This window comes from Canis aureus, chromosome 5, assembly GCF_053574225.1.
Source record: "Canis aureus isolate CA01 chromosome 5, VMU_Caureus_v.1.0, whole genome shotgun sequence".
Lineage (NCBI taxonomy): Eukaryota > Metazoa > Chordata > Mammalia > Carnivora > Canidae > Canis > Canis aureus.
This window is the reverse complement of record NC_135615.1, coordinates 62,473,174-62,497,350: the sequence shown is the minus strand read 5'-3', so window position 1 is coordinate 62,497,350 and position 24,177 is coordinate 62,473,174. Positions and strand designations below refer to the sequence as shown.

At 46.0% G+C, this 24,177-nt stretch overlaps 1 protein-coding gene across 3 annotated transcripts in view; it reads left to right on the top strand.

Annotated features, from left to right (window-relative positions):
- Positions 1 to 24,177, top strand: part of FTO (FTO alpha-ketoglutarate dependent dioxygenase) — a 428,971-nt gene that overhangs the window by 356,324 nt on the left and 48,470 nt on the right. Inside the window, exon 9 of one of the 3 annotated variants that reach the window (XM_077898407.1) lies at positions 21,568 to 23,933. The exons of the other annotated variants lie outside the window; for them this stretch is intronic. Within the exon in view, the coding sequence (XP_077754533.1) occupies positions 21,568 to 21,721 (154 nt within the window). The 3' untranslated portion in view covers positions 21,722 to 23,933. Of the gene's footprint in view, positions 1 to 21,567; positions 23,934 to 24,177 lie in introns of those variants that run through there. 3 annotated transcript variants of the gene reach the window in all.

Genomic DNA, 24,177 nt, shown 5'->3' with positions numbered 1-24,177 from the left:
TTCATTTTCTTTTTCTCTTGTGGGCATGCTCCATCCTCCGCATCTTCCCCTCCATTGCATACCCTCCATGGCACAAGTCATATTGACTTTTATCTCTGTCTTCTGTGGATCTTCACACATTCCATCAGCCTTATCCTTCATTTGAAAAGCACACAGCAAGTCTATGAAGGGTTATGTAATTCACAAATAGGTTGGCATCCAAAGGGTGACCTTGGGTGAGGACAGTGGAGTTTTCTAGAAGGAGGGTAGCAAAGCTAAGTAAGCTGACACCACATTGTCCAAGATTGTTTCTAATTATTCAGACACTAGTCTGGAGTAGCTAGGGACTTAAATACCGTCTGGCATATCTTTCTTTGGTTGTTGGTTTTTCATCCCACCCTCTGTCTGGCTTCCATCTTCAAGCTCTTCCACTCTGTCAAAGGGCATGAAGGTACCCCGGGAAATCCAGACTGCCACTTGGAGAAATCATGCCTTCAGCCATTTGGGTCTACGGTGCCATTTGTTCTACATCCCAGCTTACCAGGCTTGACATCAATTACACTCTCTGCCTTGGTACAAAGAATGTGGGATGACTACCTTAATCCCCTTTGCAAAATAATAATAATAACAGCAACACCAGTAAGGCCTCTAAGCGGAGAATGTTAAGCCTAATTCAGAATTTTTAAAAGTGGAAAATGAATCATAAATACCTGAGAAATGAGGTTCATAATGGAAGCCCCAAGAAGCCCTTTAACCTGGGCAAAATCCTATAACACAATTATAAACAATTTCACACTCGACTGGAGCTGTTATTTGAGCAAAACTAACCATTTTTCTGCATGCACCAAACGAACCACGAGATCCATGTATCCAGCTGCAGAAAAACGTAGGATCACCCGTTCAGTCTGCATGTAATCAGCGTGCTTGATGGCAAGGGCATCGTAGGATCAAAAGAGTTAATAATTGGATCCTGCCCACAGCAACCACACAATTAAGGGCAAGATTAGCAGAGATGAAAAATTTATTGTAAAAATGCAATGTGAGTCTGAAACACAAAATGATTTCACTGAACATTTGTTCTGTTGCCATAATCCTAACGATCAACTCTATTACACTAATAATAGGAGAAAAACTAATTGCAGTGAGGACAGGACAAATCTTTTTTAATCTGCGTTGTCATCCCAACTAAGTCCCAACCCATTTGTATTAACCTTTGCTGACAGAGTCACATGATGGACATAATTTCTTATAATTTACCAGCTATGGATCTAACCTCTCTTCATCAAATATTCATAAAGGCAGGATTCTCAATGATTTTCTGTCTCTCTTCATATTTACAGCTTGTTGTCTTCTTCCTTTTTACAGTAATTTGGACACAATTGAAGTCAAATGGAATTAAAGTTAAATGCCTTTAGCAAGTAAGGTGCCTAAAAGCAAAGCCTTAGGGGAGGGGGTCGTGAACTAAAGGAGGGGGAGCTTGTGTTCCCAAGACCCTTCCCATCTCAGAGGAGTTCAAGCAGGCTTCCCTTCCCCAGAAGGGAAAAATGAACTCAGCCAGAGAATAGGCTCGCCTTGCAAAGAAGTGGCTCTCGGGCCTGTTTTGGGGGAGCGGCGAGGGGTGGGGGGAGCAAGGCAGTATAGGCAGGTGCCAGTGGCTCTGAAGCCGAGCCGAGACTGAGAACTCCAGACCTGCCTCCGTCTTCAGGGCTCACTGGAACCCTCAGCTGCCATGTCCGGGCCCCGTTTGGGCACGTGTACCCGCCAAGGGCCCAAGAAGCGCACAGGGGCTGTCATGGTGGACCAGGAAGTCAGTTGGTACAGCTACCCAGAAAGCAAACCGAAGTATCTGAAGCCATTCTTGAGAGCCCTTTTGGTAGAAAAACATCTGTTTCCACTTTGCCTTTGTGTTGCTTGACAGCTTTTCCTTAAGAGGCGTGTAGCTGAAAGGAGTTGCATAAAGCTTCGGTGTTTCCAGTGAGTATGGTCATGGGCCCTTTATTGTCACTCTCCCCCTCTCAGGGCTCCAGTGTCAGTGGGATGGCAGAAGTTTGGGGAAGGTGAGAGAGACCAGCAAAAGAATCCTCTTTCTCGACGACCGCAGGTCATCCTCAGATGACCCTGCCTTTACTGAAGCAGCACAGAATGTTGGAGGCAGGTTCTCCCTTAAGATGCAAAGGAACCGGGGCACCTGAGTGGCTCAATCGGTTGAGGGTCCAACTCTTGATTTCCGCTCAAGTCTTGATCTTGGGGTCGTAAGATGGAGCCCTGTGTCCCGCTCTGCACCAGACATGAGCCTACTTCAGATGCTTGCTCTAAAAAAAAAAAAAAAAAAGATGCTTGCTCTCCCTATACCCCTCCCTTGGTGCTCCCCCTCACTCACTCTCTCAAATAAATGAATGAATGAATGCAAAGGGACTCTTTTACCTTGTTGACTTCAAAGTCCCGTACTGACCAAGCCAAGAATTTCCTCTTGCAGAGTTCCCAGAATTCTGACTAGTAGAAAGGAAATTAGAACTGAAGGCACTTATATGCTTCGACAACCGATTCACATCCCCATCCCCGGCTCCTAGGTATTTTGTTTTCTTCACCATCAGTTAGCATCTTTATCCATTTTTAATCACACAGGTATACACAAATACAGTTGCTCGATTCAAAAATTAAAACTTTGTAAAAGTGCTCTTAGACCACTAGCCCCAGTCTCTGACCATCTTGCCCTTCTGGGTATTTTTCTGTGCATTTACAGATAGATGGATGTCCTGGGGACAAATATGTATTTTCTTTTGCCGTTTCCATAAGTGGCTATTAGGCCAGGACAAATCAATACCCAACTTGGTTGTGTTACTCAGTACATCATATGTTTGGAAATCTTCCCATATGAGAACACAGAATATAAATCTGTTCTATTCTACTTAATTGTAGCAGAGAAGTCCATAGTGTGGACATAGTTTAGTATCATCCCCACAATGATGGACATTTAGGTTGTTTCCAGTTTTAATTTATAAGCAATTCTGCAAAACATCATTATCTGTTTGGAACCGAGTTAGTTCAAACAGTTATTTCAACAGCATGCTAGCTTTTGCAAATACAGTTTTGAGAATGCTTATATTGACCTGAGAGCTCAAAACACTTTTTAATTTTCTCTACCGAGCCACATTTCTTTTCTCACAGTAAGGACAAAAGCAGTTATGAGGTATTTGACATCCTAAGTGCCCACAAATAAATAGACATTCCAAATGGCAGTGAATTAAATGTTTTTGATAGGGGGAAAAGTGGTAATTGGCTGTCAGAAAGGCCCAAATAAAGCTTGTTTTACAAGGAGAGCATCATCATGGTCGGTTTTTTGTTTCCCGGATTCAGAGGTACAGACGGTCAGACTGTGTTTCCCCAAGCTGCCCTGTATATTGGGGAAAAGCCCTTATTATGATAGCCTTCTCCTGCATGGTATTCCTTTCTTCATTTGCCTATTTGGCTAATGCTTGTGTCGTAAAGGAGTATCACTGATTATGTAAGGGATGGCTTGCCGAGTAGGATACGCACACATGTGTGGTCTTAATAACCCTTTCTTAGTCTCATACAAATGCCACAGAAGGTGTCAGGAAATTCTTTTAACAGATCAGATAATTTTGCCAAAAGATTCAAAGGGTTTTGTGAAAAGATTTACCAGACACCTCAGATATTGCCATTCTTCTGGACGGAAATGGGTAGCTGCTGAGATGGCCACCAGTTCCCTCTGGGTTGGTGGAAGAAATAAGGTATTTATCCAGGCAGATGCATTTGCAGAAGTGCAGAATGAAAACCTCCAATCTGCATAAGTGTAAATTAAAGATTCTAGGCTATTTTCTAAATTGTTCCCATTAGTCACTGTTAGGTTTAGGGAATAACTCAGAGTTGGGTTAACAGTAGTGTCAGGGAGAGGTTGACTTTGGTGAAAACCATCAACTGACTTGAGAATGACATAAACACAAATATTACCCTTCCAGCATACAAGAAGCATTGGGTATCTCATATTCCTTCAACTTTGTTTCATGCTGTTAAGTGACTCAGTCTTTCATCTTATGTTGGGTACTCTTATTATTATCTTATAAAAGGGAAAGTTGAAAAGTTCTCCTCAAAATGAATAAAACCCAAGAAAATAGATAAATTAGCCTTCTTCAAAATTAGAAACATTTTTGTGCATCAAAGAACATTATCAAGAAAGTGAAGACAACCTTCAAAATAAGGACAAAACATTGCAAATCATGTATCTGATAAGATTTAATGTCCAGAATATGTAAAGGGCTCCTAAAACTCAATAACAAATAGGCAATCAAATTTAAAAATGGGCAAAGAGGGGATCCCTGGGTGGCGCAGCGGTTTGGCGCCTGCCTTTGGCCCAGGGCGCGATCCTGGAGACCCAGGATCGAATCCCACGTTGGGCTCCCGGTGCATGGAGCCTGCTTCTCCCTCTGCCTGTGTCTCTGACTCCCTCTCTCTCTCTCTCTCTCTCTCTCTCTCTCTGTGTGTGTGTGACTATCATAAATAAATTAAAAAAAAAATGGGCAAAGACCTTGATTAGACATTTCTCCAGAGAAGATATCGAATGGCAAATAAGTAAATGAAAAAGATGCTTAGCATCAGTTATTAGGGAAAGTAAATCAAAACCACAATGACAGACTACTTCAACCTACTAGGATGGCTATACCAAATTTAAAAAAAATAGTGTTGACAAGGATATGGAGAGGTTGGAACCCTCCTACACTGCTGGTGGAAGTGTAAAATCATGCAGTACCTTTGGAAAACAATCTGACAGTTCCTCAAAAAATAAAATGTAGAATTGCCATATGACCCAGCAATTCCACTCCTAGGTATATATCCAAAAGAAAGTAGGAACTCAAAACAGATATTTGTACACCAGTGTCCTTTGCAGCATTATTCACAACAGCCAAAAGTGAAAACAACACAAGAGTCCATCAGCAGATAAGTAGATAAATAAAAGGTGCTATCTGCATACAGTGAATTATTCAGCCATGAAAAGGAATTAAACTCTAATACATGCTACACCATCGATGAACCTTGAAAACATTACACCAGGTGAAATACAACAGACACAAAAGGACACATATTGTATGGTGAATCCATTTATAGAACTATCTAGAAGAGGCAAATTCATGGAGACAGTAGACGAGAGGTTGTAGCTGCCAGAGAAGGGGGGAATGTGAAGTGATTGCTGAATGGTTATAGGGCCTCTGTTTGAGACGATGGAAGAGTTCAGAAATAGACAGGCCTGATGTTTACACAATGCAATTAATGCCACTACATACTTAAAAATAGTTGAGATGCCAGGTTTTATGTTATATGTATTTTCAGCACAACAAAAAAAAAAAGCTAACGGAACCAGATATAGAAGGTAAGCATATTATCTACAGTTACAGAGGTAGCCAGTTAAGGAACTAAAAATACAGAAAACACTACTTTCAGTTATTTGTTGCATAACAAATCACCCCAGAACTAAGAGGCTTAAAATGGCTGCAGTCATTATTTCTCACAGAAGACTCTGGCTTTCTGTGTGTTGACCAGGGCTCAGCGATAGAACGTTCTTCCATGGGCCCCACTAGGGGTCCTGCCTTACTGACATCAGCAGCTGAAGCTCTGGCTTGCGGGGCCTCTCTCTCTCCAAGTGGCTTCTTTGTGGGGGTCTCTACAGCCGGGATCCAGCCTTCTTGCCCATGACTCCCAAAAGCACAAGAGCGAGAGCTGTCAGGCTTTTCTGAGAAACTGTTGGACTGTCACCAGTGCTGCAGCCAGTTTAAAGCAGGTGACAGGCCAACTGACCCAACGTAGGAGTGACTGTCAGAGGGCTAGTCCACTGGGGCCATGGCTGGAGACTGGTTCCCACAAACACCACTCACACGTGCGCAGAATAAGGGCGAGCCAGGTCTTCATGTACCATTGCAGGAAGCCAACAGATAAATATCTGGAGTTCATAAGTCAAGAAATAGCAGTGTGTGCATCTTAGTTAGAGATATAGAAGGTAACCACCATTAGAAACAAGTCCAGTGGTGGGAGACTCTCTTTCTTCTTTTTTTTTATTTTTTAGTAATCTCTATACCCAGCGTGAGGCTTGAACTTATGACCCCGAGACCAAGAGTGCATGTTCTTCCTCCTGAGCCAGCCAGGTGCCCCTAGATGGAGACTCTTGCTTTTACATTATAAAGCTCTCTGTATCATTAGATGTCAGACTGGGAGTGTACATCGTTTCAGAAACATCATAGGGTAGTGGCTTTAGAACATGGCTCTAGGGCCAGAGTGCCTGGGTTCATATCTTGGCCACATCGCTCACAGTCTCTGACCTTGGGCAAGTTACAAAACCACTTATTGCCTCAGTGTTCCCATCTGTAAGATGATGATAATCCTACCAACTTCAGAGTTATTAGGGTTACTTGGAAAGATGGAGAACCCTATCTGGCACAAAGTAGATCCTTAAATAATGTTTGCTATTAACAGTTATGACGTTAGAAAAGAAAAAGCAGGCAAGCCCACGGTGAATGAAGGTTCCCAAGACCTGAATTCTAGTCTCCCAGCTCTGCCGCAAATGTATTGAGCAAGTCCATTCACCTCGCCTGTAAAGTGAGGACATATGAGATAAGGATGAGCTCCTAAAAGCAGAGGTTTGTCAAATCTGACGTCTGCAAGAGCTAGGCACAGCAGTCAAAACTTACCTTCCTGGGAAAAGGAGAGCCCCCTCCCTCCCTCTTTGGAGAGAGCTTCAGGTTCTTTACGGTTGAACCCATTCCCTCATCTTCTGACTGTACCCACCATGGAGAAATAATTCACGGACTCACTCGCTGCCTGTCCAGAGACCTTTCTCCTGGGAAAGAACTTTATAAATCATTTTAAGTTAGTGGCCATAACTCCCAGGTGCTTGCACGAGACCAACTGGAAAAGGACATTAAGTTGGAACCAATTAAATTGCTTCTAGTCTGCATTTGCTGGCCTCCTGAATGAATCTCTCCCAGAAGGCTGGTCATGTGGTCAACCCTAGGTGAAACTGTAAAGAAGGTAAAATTGGGCTTCCGAGACCCCCACCCCTTCCTCTGTCCCATTTCCCCCCACTCCCCCGGGCGTGCAGAGCTCACATGCTTCTCTGTCACACCAGGAAGCAGCATGATCTCAGCAGTGACTTAAAATATTCTCCTCCTTAGGAACCGTTGCACCGCTAGAAGCCTTCCCCCTATATTGTCCCCACATGCTTGCGAGAACCAATTAATGGTGCACTTTCTGGCCCGGGTCGAGGAGGCCAGAGGAACAACACCGTGCCGTCCTGGTACCGCTCCGTTCACACCACATGGGCCGGCCACCTGCCGACGGCGCTATACATACATACAGCCCTGGCCTCGTAACTTAACCAGTGGCTGCCTTTGGCCACCAGAACCTTCATGAGTCAGTGTCCAGCTAGAAAGTGCAATTTAAATTAGAAACAGCAGGTTTCCCAGGTCCTGTGGTCTCACTCGAGCTAACCTATCAGCTGGCGCTGCAGAGGAAGCATAATGGGCCCTCAGTAAGGTATTCTGTGCTCAGTCCCAGGTGGTCTTGACTACAGAGCCGTCCTTCCAAAAAGTGTAAATTCTAACTTAGCAGTCTGCTGAGAAGCTGGGCTCCCTGGCAGGCCGGGCACGGGGGCAGGAGGTTACAGCGGCTAATCAAGTCCTCGCTGTGCCGTCCCGCTCACCGCCGAGCCCTGGCCCGGTCCCAGCTGACCCCACTCCTGTAATGCTCAGTGAGGAGCCGAACTTCTCCGTTACTCGGCCTGTTTTCGGAAGCTGGAAAGGTGACTTGTAACAGGCCTCTTGTTCCCAGCCTCCTCTATAATGACATTCTGCACAAGCAGATGTCGTCCTTTGATTCCCGGTGACCTTCTGAATTTGGGCAAATGAGAAAGCGCCCGGGATCCACAGTGAGGGCCTAAGGGTGTCTTCCTGCATGGAGCCGAGCTCTCGTCGTGTGCCCCCACCCATCCGTGGCTGGGATGTGGCAAGGACGTGGCCTCACTCTGTCCCCCACCGGTAAGAAGGCTTCTTCCTGGAGCCGAGGGGCCGTGAGATGAGACGGCCAGTGCCAGCCCGCGCTTGAGTATTTACCAGACGTGACTCCGGGGCTCTGGGGCTGTCTCAGCTTGACAGATGAGAAAATGCTGCCTGAACGCCCTTCCCAAGGTCACCTCACAGGCAAACTGCTGGTGCTGGGAGAATGAGATCACCCAGGCAGCGAAGGAAGAACTGCAGACCCCGCTTTCAGGAGCCCTGAAATGTGAGATGGGGCCACCGCCCGTCTAGGTGGCGGGCGTGTGAGACCATCAGTGATGAGGAGAGAGCGGCTTGTCTCTCTGCCTTTCTCCTCACAGATGCCCAGGTGGGCAAGTTGTGGTTATGATGATTAATTAATAAGCCCACCAGTTAACCCGAAGGCCACTCTGCAACCCCAAAGCAGTCTCTCCGGCAGCTCATCCTTGCATCCCGGGGCTCCAAGGGGCTTCGTGTGCCGGCCATGAAGCTGGCAGCCCAGCAGAAACCAGCTGGGGGACTTCAGAGTGTGCCCTGCCTCCCATTGAAGTGCAATTTTTAAAAACTCCTTTCAAACGGAGGCACTTTAGAAGCAAACCCAGCACCGACTCAGAGGCCTGTTCAGTCTTCCGTGGCTCTCAGCATATAGGATTACCCTGCTTCCTCAGCCTGAATCCACAGCCCCAAGAAGAAAAAGAACAGCATAATTTGGATGTGAGTTGAGTTCTGAAGATACACATCAGGTGAACTTAGGAATACAGGGCGGCTTTGGCGTCGTTTCTTCTTTTCTATTCCATCGCAAAGAGGGGAACAAAGCTTCAAAGCCATTAGGACGATCAGGTTCAGGGTCCTGCTCCCTCCCAGCCCCCAGCGTGGGGGGGGGGGGGGTGGCCTGTCAGCCAGGAACAAGTCTTAAGGAGGATATTTTGCTCTATTAAACCAGCACTATGTATGGGTCAAGCAGAGAAGTTGACTCTCATGAGATGACCCAATTCCTAAAGGAGTCTGGAGGCTTTCTGCAGGGGACCAGGCCAGAGATCATATCACTGCCCTGCATGAAACCCCTCTGTCCTTTCCCATCTCACTTAGAATAAGATCCCTCTTTACAGTGGCTTCCCAGACCCTGGGCTCTCCTGATCCCATCTCCTCCTTCCCTTCGTCACCCTCCTTCAGCTACAGCAGCCTCCTCGCTGTCCCTTAGAACATGCCTATACTCCCCTAGAAAACTGTGCGCCCAGATAGATGGCTAGGACGACCCTTGTGGCCAGCGCCCTCCCCTGCCTCTCCATAGCATTTATCTCCAGCAGAAACGTCTTAGTATCCGTTTGCTGCCATTCTGTGGCAGAGAATCATGCTCATCATACCCACATTTTTTTTCCTTCTTCCTTCGGTCTAGATCTTGGTTTTGACAGAGAAAAGAAGAGGGTAATCCATCTCCCTAAAAACCTCCACTTGCCAGCCTCTCCTGCAGCCCATTGACTGAGTTCCCATCAGTGAGAGAGAAGGGGAGGGGTTGCCTGTCCTGCCTAAAGAGAGGAGGTGACCACACATTTTCCCCCTCTACCATTTCTCCTATTCCCTGGGGCTCCCTGGGACTCGAGACATTGTGGCTAGAGGACCCTGGACCATGAGGTGAGCTCAAGGATGGTGGGTGTCAGCTAAGAACAGCAGAGTTCCTGTCATAAAGCATCCATAGGCAAATGGAGCAGGTTATAATCTCTAATCCTGGAACAAGGTGGCAGCTTGGAGAATCTTGCATTCTGCCCGCTGGAATCTATGATACATATGGATATTGCCTCTGAGGGGATTAGGACTTGCCTGCAAAAGTGGTTTATGAATCAGAGTAACAGCAACCGGTGGCACTTTCCAGTTCTACCAATAGAGGAAATACAGTTAATCAGAAAACTGCTGGCCTGGCAGTGACCTCACTTCCAGCTTTGTGACTTGCCGGCCACGTGACCTGGAGCAAGGCCTCTGCTTCCTTGTCTCCCAAACTGGGTATCACCCCTCCTTCCTGTCCTCGTTGTGCAGGTCACACGAGATGAGGTGTGTGGACGTTAACTATGTGTATATGTACAATCCCAATTTTCTTTTTTTTTTTTTAAATCTTATTTGGCAGAGAGTATATGCACAAGCAGGGAAGTGGCAGAGGGAGAGGGAGAAGCAGGCTCTCCACTGAGCAGAGAGCCCAATGTGGGGGCTCAATCCCAGTACCCTTGCGATCATGACCAGAGTTGGAGTCAAGACACTCAACCAGCTGAGCCATCCAGGTGCCCCCAGAATCCCAATTTTCTAAGAGATGAACCCAAACCTTAAGGATTGCCTGACTCAACTCTTGACTTTACAGACCTGAGTACTGATGACCAGAAAGCCACGATTTTGCCCCAGGTCACAGGGTAAGGTAGTGGCAGGGCTGGATCTTGAATTTCCCAACCAGTGATCTTTCTGCCACACCATCCCCCTTGGCAGTGGCTAGTCATGATATTATTCCTCCTTTGATCATGCCTCCTACTTTTACTATCATTATTATAAAACTGATTATATAGCAGGGAAATTAGTCTATTTTAAGGAAGCACTTCTGTGCATCACACTGTATTTAACGTGCCTACAATATGCCAAACTCTGTGCTAGGCTTGGAGGAGATGGCGGTGAGCAAACCACACAGAAATCCTGGTCTTCGGGGCACATGGGTGGCTCTGTGGTTGAGCATCTTCCTTCAGCTGAGGTCATGATCCTGGGTTCCTGGGATCAGGTCCCACATCAGGCTCTCCAAAGGGAGCCTGCTTCTCCCTCTGCCTGTGTCTCTGTATGTGTCTCTCATGAATAAATAAATAAAATATTTAAAAAAAAAAAAGGAAAGAAAGAAATCCCTGTTTTCGGAGAGCTTATTTTGCAGACACACACACACACACACACACACACACACACACACACACCCCAAATGGTATCAGGTGTTGTGTAGGACCAAAGGGCAGGGAAAGAGGAATGGGGAGTGCCGGCAAGGGGTTGGAGGGAAGGAGAGATGTTGCTGTCTTAGGTAGGACAGTCACGCTAGGCCTCACTGATGGAACAGTGGCCTGAGGGCCTGGGGGAGCAAGCCACATGGGTGTCTTAGGGGAAGACTTTTCAAGGTAGAAGAGACAGCAGATACCGATGCTCTGAGAGTGTTCTTTCCTGTTCCAGGGAGAGCAGGTGAGCCAGTACCGACTGGCGCAAAGTGAACACGGGGACAAGCGGAGGGAGGAAGGGTCAGAGAGCCGGGTGGGGAAGGGGTAGATCACAGAGGGACTGGCCGACCATTGGAAGAACTCGGACTTTACCTTAGCTTTTGAACCAGCGCAGAGAGTAAACACATCAGCGGGCTGGTATGTCCTCGATGAACTGGCATTTCCTTTTGGCCCCCGTCTTCTGGTTCTGAATTTCACTGCCCTGCCACACGCTTGGCGTTGGGCTACCCTGAGCTTTCTCCCATGCATGCTCTTGACCCACTAGTGAATACTTTTTGAAGAAGAGGAGAGACACAAAGGCCCAGTAGCCTCACTTTCAGAATAAGGTTAAAATAAACTTGGGAGATGTTTCTCGGCATCCCCAAAACCAATTAAGTGGGTTACACGGAAGTATTTCTAAAAACAGCAGTACAGTGGAGATAGACTGACAGGTGAGCAGATGGGGGAACCATCAACTCAAATTTATTTCACAGCTTACAACTCAAATGAGCATTCCAAAGTCAGAACAGCTGGCCTTTTATTCTGTAAGCCATTGTCCTTTGCTTTGCTCATCTCTCAGGAGTATGAGTGGATTATGCTCCAGTGGCAGTCTGTCTGTCGGTCTTTTGACTTTGCGGGGAAAAATCCTTTGTAGGAACCAGGCTTCTGATGTAAATCAGATTTCTCTGTAATGCCTGCTTCTTGCATGGGTTATGGAGTTTCTAGATTCTGCAAATCAGTGACATTGGCCTTTCAGCTTTCATTTGCGGCACCGTATTCGTTACCTACGTGACTGTTACTATCTGATCGTGAGTAAATGGAATTTAACCAGATAGTCAAAAAGCAAAATCTTCGCATCTGCAAGAAGAAATATCTCTATATTAAATATCTATATCTATAGATATAGATATATCAATATCTAGATAGATAGATAGATAGATAGATAGATAGATAGATAGATACTTTAATGTTACCATGCACCTAAAAATCACAGCCGCCTTGAATTTCTGCCCGTAAGCCATTCTGGAATCTTTGTGAAGTTTGAGACTGCCCCGTGCAAACTTTACTTGAGTTTCAAGCGACAGGGGAAGTCCTGAAATTAGGAAAGGGTTATCTTTTGTCCATCGTGGTCCTTTGTGGGGTACTGTGCTGACAGGACAGCAGAGAAACCGTATTCTGTGGCTGAAAGGAGGGCTTGATACTAGCCGGTGGGGATTTCATTCCAGTAATTGCATCAAATTGGACCTTCTGCCGTGCTGCGGGGAGAGCATTAATACCACTCATTAAGTCCTGCGCCTGGGCGCTTCCCTCCCCACGGCAGAGTCACGGGCACAATATATTTTCCTCCAAAGTGTTTGTTTTCATTGTTGCCCTTTAAAAATAATGAGTTCATTCTATTCCCTCGCAAGGAAAGTTACTCTAGACTGCTTTGAAATTGTATATCTTTTGTTGAGCGCATTTCTGCAGTGGTTCCATAGCTTTGTGCGCCGGGGAACCCAACCCGGCCTCTCTTAAAGCTCCTGACCAAGCTGCCTCAGACTTGATACATATAATCGTCCAGCCTATTTGACCCTCATATTGTTACCCTTGACCAGGTAGAAGTCATGCAAGTTTCAGGTGACCCTATCATGTGACCAGAGGTCAAAGGTCAGCAGCTCCTAAATGTTGAGCTGTCAAGGTAGCCCATTCATCACTATCATTATGTCACTGACAAGCCGACAAATGAACCTGGGGATAAAATTGTTCTCAACCCTCCACCCCCTGGGTTTACACCCCAGCGGTGGGCCAAGCAGTCTCGCCTATTAAGTGATCGCCCAGGCCTGTCAGAGGCCCCAAAGTCCGGGAAGGACTCCTAGAGACCTGTCCTATGTGCAGACCCTGCACAGTCGCCAGTTACTTGCATAGGGGGCCAAGTTGCATGTCCGCAAGAGCTGACTTGGAGTCTGGTGTCCTCTGAAAGGGACATGAATATAACGTGTGTTCTTTATGGACCCAGAGACACCCACACGTCCCCCCTCCACATTCCATTTCAGCATCTTCGTGGTCCTTTGTGGCAGGCTAACATGGTGCATGCAGCATTCTCGCAAACTGGCCTGATCCAAAAAGTCACTCGGGAAAATTCAGACTGACCGGAGGGTCTGACTTGGGGCTAGGTGCCTTTGGTAAACTGTATTTTTAACAAGAGCCCCACGTGATCCTTTTGACATTGGTATTTTGGAATGGTGCAAAGAGCTCGAGATTTAGAGGCAAGCAATTTTGCCAAATCTGGACTCTTTCCTTTGGCTATGAAATCTAGGACAAGTTAGTTAATCTTCTGGGCCTCAGTTTCCAATTTGAGGACCAACATTTATTTAAATAGATGTATCTCCTGGAGGTACATAACCGGGCACCTTTATTCTTACCCCTTCTCCTCTCTGATGGAGCCTTGCCATGGGCCAGAGGAGCTCTTAGCAGTGATTGGAGTGGAAAGAAGCCCTGGTTCCATGAGCCAGGAGAATGGGAAACCCATATCAAAGGAGTTTTCTCCTTGGAGTCCCAAGTTGGAACTCTAAATGTTTTGTTTCATTTTGTTTATTTCATTTAACAAAATAAAACCCAAACCCCTGATATTCATGGTTATTGAGCTATATGGCATATTAATGTGATATTTCAGAGAAATCATAGGTGGTAGAATTGGGAACCATGAAAACCACTGTTTATATGGAAAATGCCTTATGAGTTCCAAGGGAATGTGGAGAACACAAGTCATTTACAGCAGCTGGGCCCTGCCTGTGTTATTCCCTTCCCTTCCCAGTGGATAGACAGTAGGGACCCGCACTCGGTACTCTGTAAATGTGCTGACTGATAGCTAAGATCTAGACAGCTGGGTTATCCATGCTAAATGGCACAGTGGTTTCTTGAAAAATGGCCCGTTGGCCATGTGGCTTGATAGCACAAGCATTCATAAGCATTTTAGGGCTATTTGGTTTTTAACACACTTTAGTAGGCTCTCCTGCTGAAGGCTCTTCACTTCTTCCCTGAAGTGTGAACCCCAGAGTAGACTCTTCTACAACTAGAAGTTAAGCCAACCCTACTCTCTCTCAAGTGGTCATGGTTGAAAAATACTACCAACTAAAAAGGTATATTGATGGGGAAAAAAAAGAAAAGAAAAAAAAAAGCTGACCCGTGGGCCAAAGTTTGGCTTTTCCTCACTCTGATATGTGTTGACTTTACTGATCTGGAAACATTAACATGTGGTACAGAGGCAAGAGGTTAAAAGCCTTTCAAAGAGAAAGTGAACGTGTCCTTTGTTGAAACTCATTTGGCAATTGGCTTTGCTTAGTAGTTCTGCCGTGGGTAAACTGAGTTATACAAATTTAAGAAGCTGATTTTATAAAACCAGCTTTGTCAAGATAGAACATTATGGTAGATACGACCGGGCAGCTCTTTGTTTTCAAAGTGGCTCACAGTGCCAGGATGGCCGTGACAAGAAAGTCCAAGAGCACAAATTATAAATTTGTTAGCCCACTTCTTTTGAAAGGCCTCGGAGTGTCAAGCGTAGAGTATCATAAACTGGACTGCATCCTCTCCTCACCACTGATGAAGACAGATTATTTGGAGCAAAGCATAGTGAGACCATGCAAAACAGCACAGTGGAGTGACCCGCTCACCCAAGATTTGATTTGAAATGTAATGTTTAAGGGAGACATCCTGGAGACTCAGAATTACGTGTGAAAATCCCTGAAATTGTCACCAAGTACTGTCAGGGATCAAGATTGTATGGTATATGAAAACTACTTACATGTGAACACTGGAATCCCCCCCCCCCCCTCCATGGGGCAAGATGCTGTGACTCTCATGATCCCAGAAAGAATGGGAGGAACAGAGAACCTCTGTGCCTTCCCTTGGGGTCTCTTGCTCCCTCTAGAGCATTAAAGGTCACAGAGGAGATTGTTGCCCAATTACGTCATTACTTGCCACCACTTTCATGCTGATCCGGCCAGTTGGGCCTCATTTGATGTGAGGCCATACCAGCATTTTCTCCATGGGCCTGAGCCAGGCCTCGGAAGCCTCCATGCTGGCCTCCATCGTTCGAGGAAACACATTCCGATGGGGTTGATAGCCTGACACAGGCTCCTGTTTCCCATCAGCCAGAATGACTGTCAGCTCCTCATTGTAAATTACAATTCTGGAAAAAACTGACTTGAAGAGAACTGTGCTTTTCTAGTTCACTGGGTATTTTCTGGTGAAGTTGTTGGTTTCAGTCCCTGCAGTCTTTAGAAGTGTGATTTCTTTCCTTTTTATTTATAGGCGTTACAAGCGCCTCTGGCCAACATTGCATAATCAGCCGGGGTTTTGAAACAGGACCAGTACCTGCACAGAGAGGAAAGGATTATTGAGACATAATTATACATTTGTGTGGCATTTTACCCATTTTAAAGGGCTTTTATAGGCATATTTGGTTTTATCTTCCCATAACCCAGTGAAGCAGAGAAGCATTAGCTTCGTGTAACAGCTGAGGAAACTAAGAGGTTGAGAGATTTTTCTCAAGGTCACCCCAGGAATATAATTAGAAGCAGCTTATGCTCCCTAAAAGATGAACACGTATCTTTTGTTTCTATGGACTATAGATGCTTACACTGTAAGAACCACAGAGTCATCAGAGTGAAAAGGAAGTTTTGTCTGTCGTTTGCTGTGATAATAGTTCTTCTAGAACTTGAAGGGAAAAGATGTTTTGCTCCTCTTTTTGCCCTGAAATGATTTGGAACCTCCCAAATATCTAAATGAGTCAAGAACAGCTAAATAGTCAGGGGACAGGGCCCGTTTTCACCCGAACAGAAGTGCATGACAAGGATGGAATGCAGTAGAAGGGGTAGCCAGCTAGATGCCCAGACCTGGCCTAGCCCTGCTTACCCACTCACTTCCTCCTGGTTAACCGTGGGGAAGGCAGCCCTCACTCGAAATGGGGGTCAAATACCCACCTCCCCCATCTCTCTGGGGTTATAAAAATCAAATTAAGACAGTGCTGTGTATTGAGAATCTTTTGTTTAAACAGTGTACAGAATGTAATTGTTTTAAGCAAGAGTTGCTCTTGCTGTCCTGTTTCCCATTAAGGAATTCCCTGTCAGGAGTTTATTTTTCTTGTCTCCTCAACAGTGTGTGCCTGGTAATATTTCCCCATCAAGCTCGCGTTTTTGGGTTTTTTTTTTTTTTTGGGGGGGGGGTGTATTTTTTTTAAGCTTGCTCATCTTGATGAATCTTTTAGCAAGACACATTTCTCCTGAGATCTTTACCATGTCACCAAGAGTTATGGAAATGTTACCTGTCCTTCTTTATTTGTTACAAAATTTAGGGACAAGGAGGAAGACCATATATGTTTTCTTAAAATCAATGGCCAGCACATTACTGTAAAACCTATTGATTAAAAACACAGAGTATAATGTTAGTCATTTAGTCTGTGAAGTGGCGCAATAAGGGAAGAAATGTATCCTTTGACTTTTGCATTAACCTTTTATTGACTGCTTGCATACCCATAATTAACACACACTTTAGCTAAAGTGGTTAATTTTAGCACGGCGACCAGTGTTCACTAATGTTGCTGCCACCCCGATCACCCAGATGCAAGTGTGGCCCTAGGGGAAATCAGTGGCTCTGAGGCCCAGGATGAGTTACACCGGCAGGGAGAGAAGGGGACCTCTGGGCAGCCTGCTACCGGGCCAGCCAGTAGGACACCTTTCAGTTGCTTTGTATTGTGCCACCAAGCCATTTCAGGGAGAACCATTCCTTCATAGTGAGAGTTTGGGGTGGCTCATAGAGAGTCCTTGGTATCAAAATAATCTGAATTTGGGAGGGAGAGAGATGACGTGTACATTATTTTCTTTTGCTCCCTTTGTAATGTTTCATGAAAGGGGCAGGGGTTTCGGGGTAGATCCACATTTATTTGCTAACTAAAGAAGCATGAAAAATAGGATTTGCTTTACGATGGGAATAGAGAGGACAAGATGACTTTCTTACTGTTTAGGTGGGTCCAGAATGACCTACTCTCCCTGGGAACACTGAGTTTAGGGAAACTGTTTTCAACTGTCTTGAGAAAAGTCATCCAGCTGTGGTCATAGAAACCAGCTTATTTGCATGCAGAGAACTATTTGGATGACACCAGCACACCCTTGTTTTTTGGATAGAAGTTTGTCCCAAATAGAAATACCGTTTAAACCAAAAGCAAGGGCAGTCTGGGTGGCCCAGAAGTTTAGCGCCGCCTTCAGCCCAGGGCGTGATCCTGGAGACCCAGGATCGGGTCCCACGTCGGGCTCCCTGCATGGAGCCTACTTCTCCCTCTGCCTCTCTCTCTCATTTTCTCTCTCTCTCTCTCTCTCTCCCTCTCTCTCTCATGAATAAATAAGTAAAATTTTTTAAAAATTAAAAAAAAATAAACCAAAAGCAAAAGCCAGTGTTTTCCTGCTTTCCTTACTCGGATGATCCCTGCACACACTATACTGTGTCAGCAGCGGCATCTCAGTTTGGAGGCAGGACAGTTCACATCCCTTTGGCAGGCAGGTCTGTGGCAACGGATGTTGTAGTAAAAGGGGGGAAATAACTCACAGGTAGGGAGCATGGCCAGCATGTCAGCCAGGACTCTTTAGTTGCAAGTGACAGGAAAACCTAACTGAATCATGGCTCATGAAACTAAAAAATTCTAAACATAACTGGCTTCCAGGTGAGGCTTGATCTAGCTATGAATGACACTGCTCAGAACCCAGCCCCTTGCTGCACCTAGCAAAATGATTGTGGCAGTCCCAGATGGTACATCCTGATAGTTCACAGAGATAAGAAAGGCTTTTCTTGCAGCCCCCACACCAGTCCTCTGGTTTAGTCTCTCCCTCTTGCCCTAGACTGGGACATGTGCCTCCCCCTAAGCCTCTTCCCTATGGCTGGGAGAGTGCAATATGCTTGTTAGCCTGAGCTGGTCAAGGCTCTCCTCTGGCTGTAGAGGTGGAGCCAATCCCACCCAAACCACATGGCCAACCATGGGGGGGGGGGGGGGGGGGATGGATTCCCTATGGGAAAATTATAATCTCTTGATGGGGAAGGTAGGGATAGATGCAGACTGCAAATGTACACTGTGGTCCACATTCCTAACACATTTCCTAAGAGAAGTTAGGGTCCTAAGAGAACTTATTTTGCAAGGAACTATAGACTCTGCGTGCTAAGAAACAATCTGACTTTCTTCCCTGTATATGCCAAATCAGTCTGGAAGAGCCACCCCTTAGAAAGTACGATGACAGCACGTTTTATTAATTCTAGGTCTTCAGGAGCAACTGTGGAGTTGTTCTGAATCAGAGCATTTTAGCCTGTCACCGGGAGGTTGTAGCAGCTTGAACACATAAGCCGCAGCGTCCTGGAGTGTCACATGGTGATAGGGTTCAACCACAGGCTCAGTTAGATTCAAGCCAGAAAGAGCCGCTTCCGTATCTCCAGAGCTTCTCCTAGAAGAGAGCCAGGCCAGGGGCCGCCCACTCAGTTAGTGTGAAGGGAGGGTGTTGCCACAGGGACAGGCAGCCCTGTTCTCGGCGTCATCATCTGTCCATCACCAGTCCTCGTGGTAGAAGCAACAGCAGCGATCATACTCCATAATATCTGCTGAGTGCTTCCTATGCACCAGGCAGTGTTCTAAGCACTCTGCGTGTATTAATTCATTTATCCTTCACAATAACCCCATAAGTCAGTACTGTTATTACCATTCTCCTCCTCCTCATCATCATCACTCCTACTCGACAGGAAGTTGAGGCTCAGCAAGGGTGAGAAACCTGCATGGGGTGTCCTGCCCCATCGTAGGAGATGAGCCAAAAGGAGGCAGAATGAATGAATCGAGCAAGAGGAATGAAAACGGAAAAGATGCAATGCCTCGGAGCCATCCTCAGTCCCTTCTCTTTCAGTTCGCAGTCTGGCACGATGCAGGACTAGACCGTAGATGGAGGTGGGGTGAGGGGTGTCCCCTCCCATCGGGAAAGCATCACCTCCAGCGACGAGCCCTCTGCTGGGGCCCCATCACTCGCCGCCTTTTGGAAATCGGCAAGGAACACTGAGCATTAAAACAAGTTTGAAAATGACCTTGAGAGCTCTGAATTAAGACCCGGGAAGGGACCCCATCGCGGGTTCTACCTCTGGCCCAGGGGGAGCCTGTGAGTTTAGCCAGCTCCTAGCCTCTCGGGGGGGGGCCCCCATGGAAAGGAGGTCGTTTCCACACCAGCCAGGCCTTTCTTTGGCGGCAGAAAATCACAGAGCAGCTTCACCCAGACAAAAAGCTGGGGGAAGCGTCTACTGCATGGCGTGAGCAAACCTCTGCAGCAGGCTTTAATATTTTTAATACTTTCTCAAAGCGAGGGGGCAAACCCATTTGACAGGTGAAAAAGCATCTCTATTGACTTTTTACAAACCTTATGATATTCTAGGTGGATCGACACTTATCATAGGCCCTTAATCTGCCAGCCAGGATAATGTGTGCGCAGATAATTTATCCACTGAGAGGTTGAGATGCTCAATTTGGAATAACTTCCCCTACCTAGTAAATTGAGCCTTGCTCTGTGATTCCAAAGCAGAGAGAGAGAGAGAGAGAGCACAATTTAAAAAGCTTTGCTGAGTTCCTTTGTAATTAGTTGCAGCTCCCTCTGAATATTAATTTCCCTGCATCCCTTTCATGTGATTTAGAGACTGTTTCTAGAACTACAGAGACACCATCAGAACCACGACAGCGAGCGGCACCGTCTCAAACACCTATCACCAAGTAGTCTGCAGAACGCACCCTCTGTTCTTCGGTGCTATGTGGGGCTTATCAGTGCAAACAGTTTAATATTTATGCTAAGAGGATTGTCAAAAGCAGCTTCTGTTGCTTTAATTCTTGTTTTAAATAAATAATGAGAACATTTAAACACATTACTCTTCTTGGGGCCCTGAGGTCAGCTAATCTTATTATTTATGAAGTGATGTGCTACATAATAGTACTTAGTGCATGTTAACAGACGCTATTATCAGGGTCTGATGCGGAGAGCTGAAGATATATTGGAATGTTATGTGTAATGTACGACGGATTGAGTGCATAGGATGCCGGTAGAGCAATTAACCACACGAGCAAATAGGTATAAAGTTGAAGTATGTTTTCCCATGGGGATCACCTCACCATTAATAATTCCCCAGAGAAGACGATGTCTTTCAGTTAGGAACCTTCTCTACCATCAGGCTTGGAAATAGGGCCAGGATATTCCATCCTTTGATGTCTTCATAGTTAGTCCTCCACAGAGGGCAAATCGTGGGAATGACCACTTTTTAATTGATTTCGAGAACAATGCGGAGAAGGTGGGAGTGGGGATGGACCCACACATCTCTTCCGAGTGTACTCATAGTACTTCTTTCGGGTCCATGTGCTTCCGCCACTGTGCGCTCCGAGAGGGCAGGGAAATTGTTCCTTTCTTATTGCAACTTGTGTTTCATTCTCTCTGATCCTCGTGTTTCAGACGAATAAAGCTAAAGCCACTGAGCTTTCCCAGACCAATTTTAAATAAGCTGGTCTCTCTGAGAGGTAGATGCCTGCCAGGGTGGGGATGATGCTGCCCCAACTTTTTTCCTATAAGGCTATAATTTAGTCGCATATGATAATTAATTTCTCTACTATTGATGAATAATCCATTTAATAAAAACCGTGATTTAAGTGTTTTCCTTAGGGAGTAACTCTTGCTAGCCTTTTAATTTAATTTTGTGGAAGTTTTCCTCACCTATTCATCAGTGGAAATGATTATTAACCTCTATTTGCATATATCCTTATAAATCCGTCTCTCCTTGGAGTGCCTTTTTCTGAGCACAGCAAGCTGGGACACTTGTAAATCTCTAGAATCTCCAAAGTCAATCCCGGCCCATAATATTGTTTAATCTATTCTTGGACGTTTTAATGCAGTAAATTCAATTTAATCTTTCCCAGTAATCTAGTAATACATCGAAATCCCACAAACATTTAAATCTGATAATGGCTTAATCACACACTTTAAATAACAGTTGAGATAATGAAAAAATAATTCACCATTTTAAAGGCAGAGTAACTGAATTTCCCCGGTGATTGGCTTCTGTGAAGCCACTAGAGATAATACAAAGCTGGGAATTGAAAAAAGAAAAAGAAGTTCCAGCGCAGCCAAGAACGGTTCCTCCGCCCTCTGAACACCTGCGTCCTGCTCGGTGAACTCATTCTTTCATGTCAGAACCAACCCCCAGGAGGACAGTCTTTGGAGCATTCGGCCGTGTCGTCCCAAACTGCCCGAGAACCGGGGTCCTCCAGGAGTTTCTTCCCATGGATTAATTGCCTCTTCCTACTCTTCCAGGTGCCAGTCCCGGATTGCCCGAACTCTGCCTGTGGATCAGAAGCCGGAATGTCGGCCGTATTGGGAAAAGGATGATCCTTCGATGCCTCTGCCATTCGATCTCACAGACATCGTTTCAGAACTCAGAGGTCTGCTTCTGGAAGCAAAACCCTAGAAGGAGCCCAAGTTTTAGGTGGAGGAGGAAAAGCTAGTTTTGGCCTCCTTCCTCTAACCTTGCCACAGGCTCAGGCAAGGGCAGTATGGGTAGACTTGGCCTTTAGATTATAGAACCTGGGTCCCCGTTGGAAAGAGTAGGGAATGGAGCCCACGAATATTAAAATGTTCTAAAATATTAAAAGATGGCACAGTTTATAATCTGATTTGGTACGAAACAAGAACCTGCCCCCAAAATACTGTTCCCCACTAGGATTTTTCATGGGAGCCATTCAGCTCCCAAGAGCCAAGGGGTGGGCCCTGTCTATGGCAGAGCCCAACCTACTTTCCACCTTCCCAAGCCTTTTCAGAGACTCTAGAATAGAAGACTCTTAGTCATCCGGGGGAAGACAGAACCTATATGCCGGTCCCCCCAATTTCTCACCACGCCCTCTAGAGGCTGTGCTGTCCTATATGGTAGCCCCTAGCTGGGTGCAGCTTCTTAAATCCAGTTTCCATTGTAATTAAAAATTCAGTTCCTCAGCTGCTTAGGTAGCCACACATGTCTGGTGATTAGCATATTGGGCAGCACAGATGCAGAACATTTTCACCATCGTGGAAAGTCCTGTTGGATAATGCTTCTATAAAAAATTTGAGAGCAGGAAATTCTCTTCTCCACTTGTCTATAGCCACCATCACCATTGGCAAAAAGAATGAAAAGAGAAATGAGTCATTGAAGAGCAGCCACTGTCCCTTCTGTGAGCCAGACCTCAGTAACAGCCCAAGTTATGAGTTCTGTCCTCTGCCCCTGGGAACGAGGAGGTATTGGAAATTAAAATACACTTGACATCTGTCGTTGAGAAGTTTCCCTGATCTAATGAAAGAGACGCAGACCTGTTTGCATTGCCTCATGGACTTGGCCCACACATGCATTTTTCTAGAATTCCCCCATCCATCCATGCATAACGAAAGATGGGATGGAGGCCCGGGGAGTCCCAGTGGCCCATTCTGATGATATCGGTGCATCAGAGAAGAGACGTTTAGTAGAGGTGGAAACCTGGGCTTTGGCTTTGGAGTGTCTGGATCAAAACAGCACACTGGCTCTGTGACTTTTGACATGTCACTGTGCCTCAGTTTCCTTATCCTTATGACGGGGGTACTAAAAACACCAACTGACAAAGTGAATAGTAAATGGAACAACCTAGCTACAGGTATAGAACAAATTCTGACAGGTAGATACCTGGTAAATATTAGTATTCATCTGTATCTGTAAGCTGACCTGATGTAGACGTTGGCCCCCGCTGCCCTCGTGCCGATTTTGTCTCGTGATGCCATTAACACATCTCTCCCTTTTTGGCTTGGCCCCTGCCCCATGGTGACCCCAGAAATCACGAGAATAGTTAGCCCCCTGCCCCAGCCCATCGCCTTCTCTGGTAGTGGTTTACCTGTAGTTTGGAAGCCGAAGAGCTCTTTTGCGCATTGAGTGGCACACAGAGAACCCGACTCTGTCCCACCATTAGAATGTCCCCAGTTCAAGGTAGCGTTCACTTCCACGGAGTCAACCGCCGAAAGGCCACATTACCCAAAGCAGCCAGGGTTTCATCATCTGGAGACTCTGTTGTCTCAGACCTTGGATGAATCCCCTCATGTCCTTGAGCCTCATCAGTAAAAGAGAAAGGAAGTGCTGCCTGCCTCACCATCCCCGGGCTGTCATAGAGATTAGATGAACTCCTGGAGGTAAGGAGTGTGTGGCACATAGAAACCACATTCTAGGCACCAAGGCCGTGTGGCCTGCTCTTGGACTGATTTCGTGCCAGAGCTTCTTCTGTGTTACCATTTCATGAGGTGCCAATATTTAAAAATTGGGAGATCTCATAGAAAAATTAAAACATGTGCATTCTCTTTAGAATTCAGAACATCTGGCAGCCCTAGGCCTCCATCCTGGCATGGCAACGGGCTAAGTAGCATCTTCTCACTCTTGGGCAGGATGTGAGGGGCCTCCATGGCCCCCGGTGCTCCCCGTAATCATTTATCATAAACCCGACCCCTCACTGTCAGCACTCTCCAGACCTGCTTGCTTGCACCCCTACCGTAGAAATAGGTAATCATGGTTAGTGCTTTCCCCAATGTGTGTGTTTTACTATTGAGCTATATTTGTGGACTACTTGTAGTAATATGTCTTGTACGTCACTCATAAACAATAAAAATATTAAAAAGATATGATAAGAAACTGAGAGAGGTCCCACTCTTTTCTCCTTGAATGCTAGTGGGCGGGCCTGCTTCCTTGGCTTGGGGTTAGGTGGAGATAGTTCTCGAACCCCTCCAGGTGGGGCCAGGTGATGCGCCAGGGGTGGGAGAAACCACTGCCTAAAGCAAGCCTAACAAGTGAGATCTCGTTTTCGCAGAAGAGATGATGGCTTTCAGCAAGTGTGAGCTCAGCGTGCTTGGGGATTATGGATGCTCTGTGGGGAGGGTTCA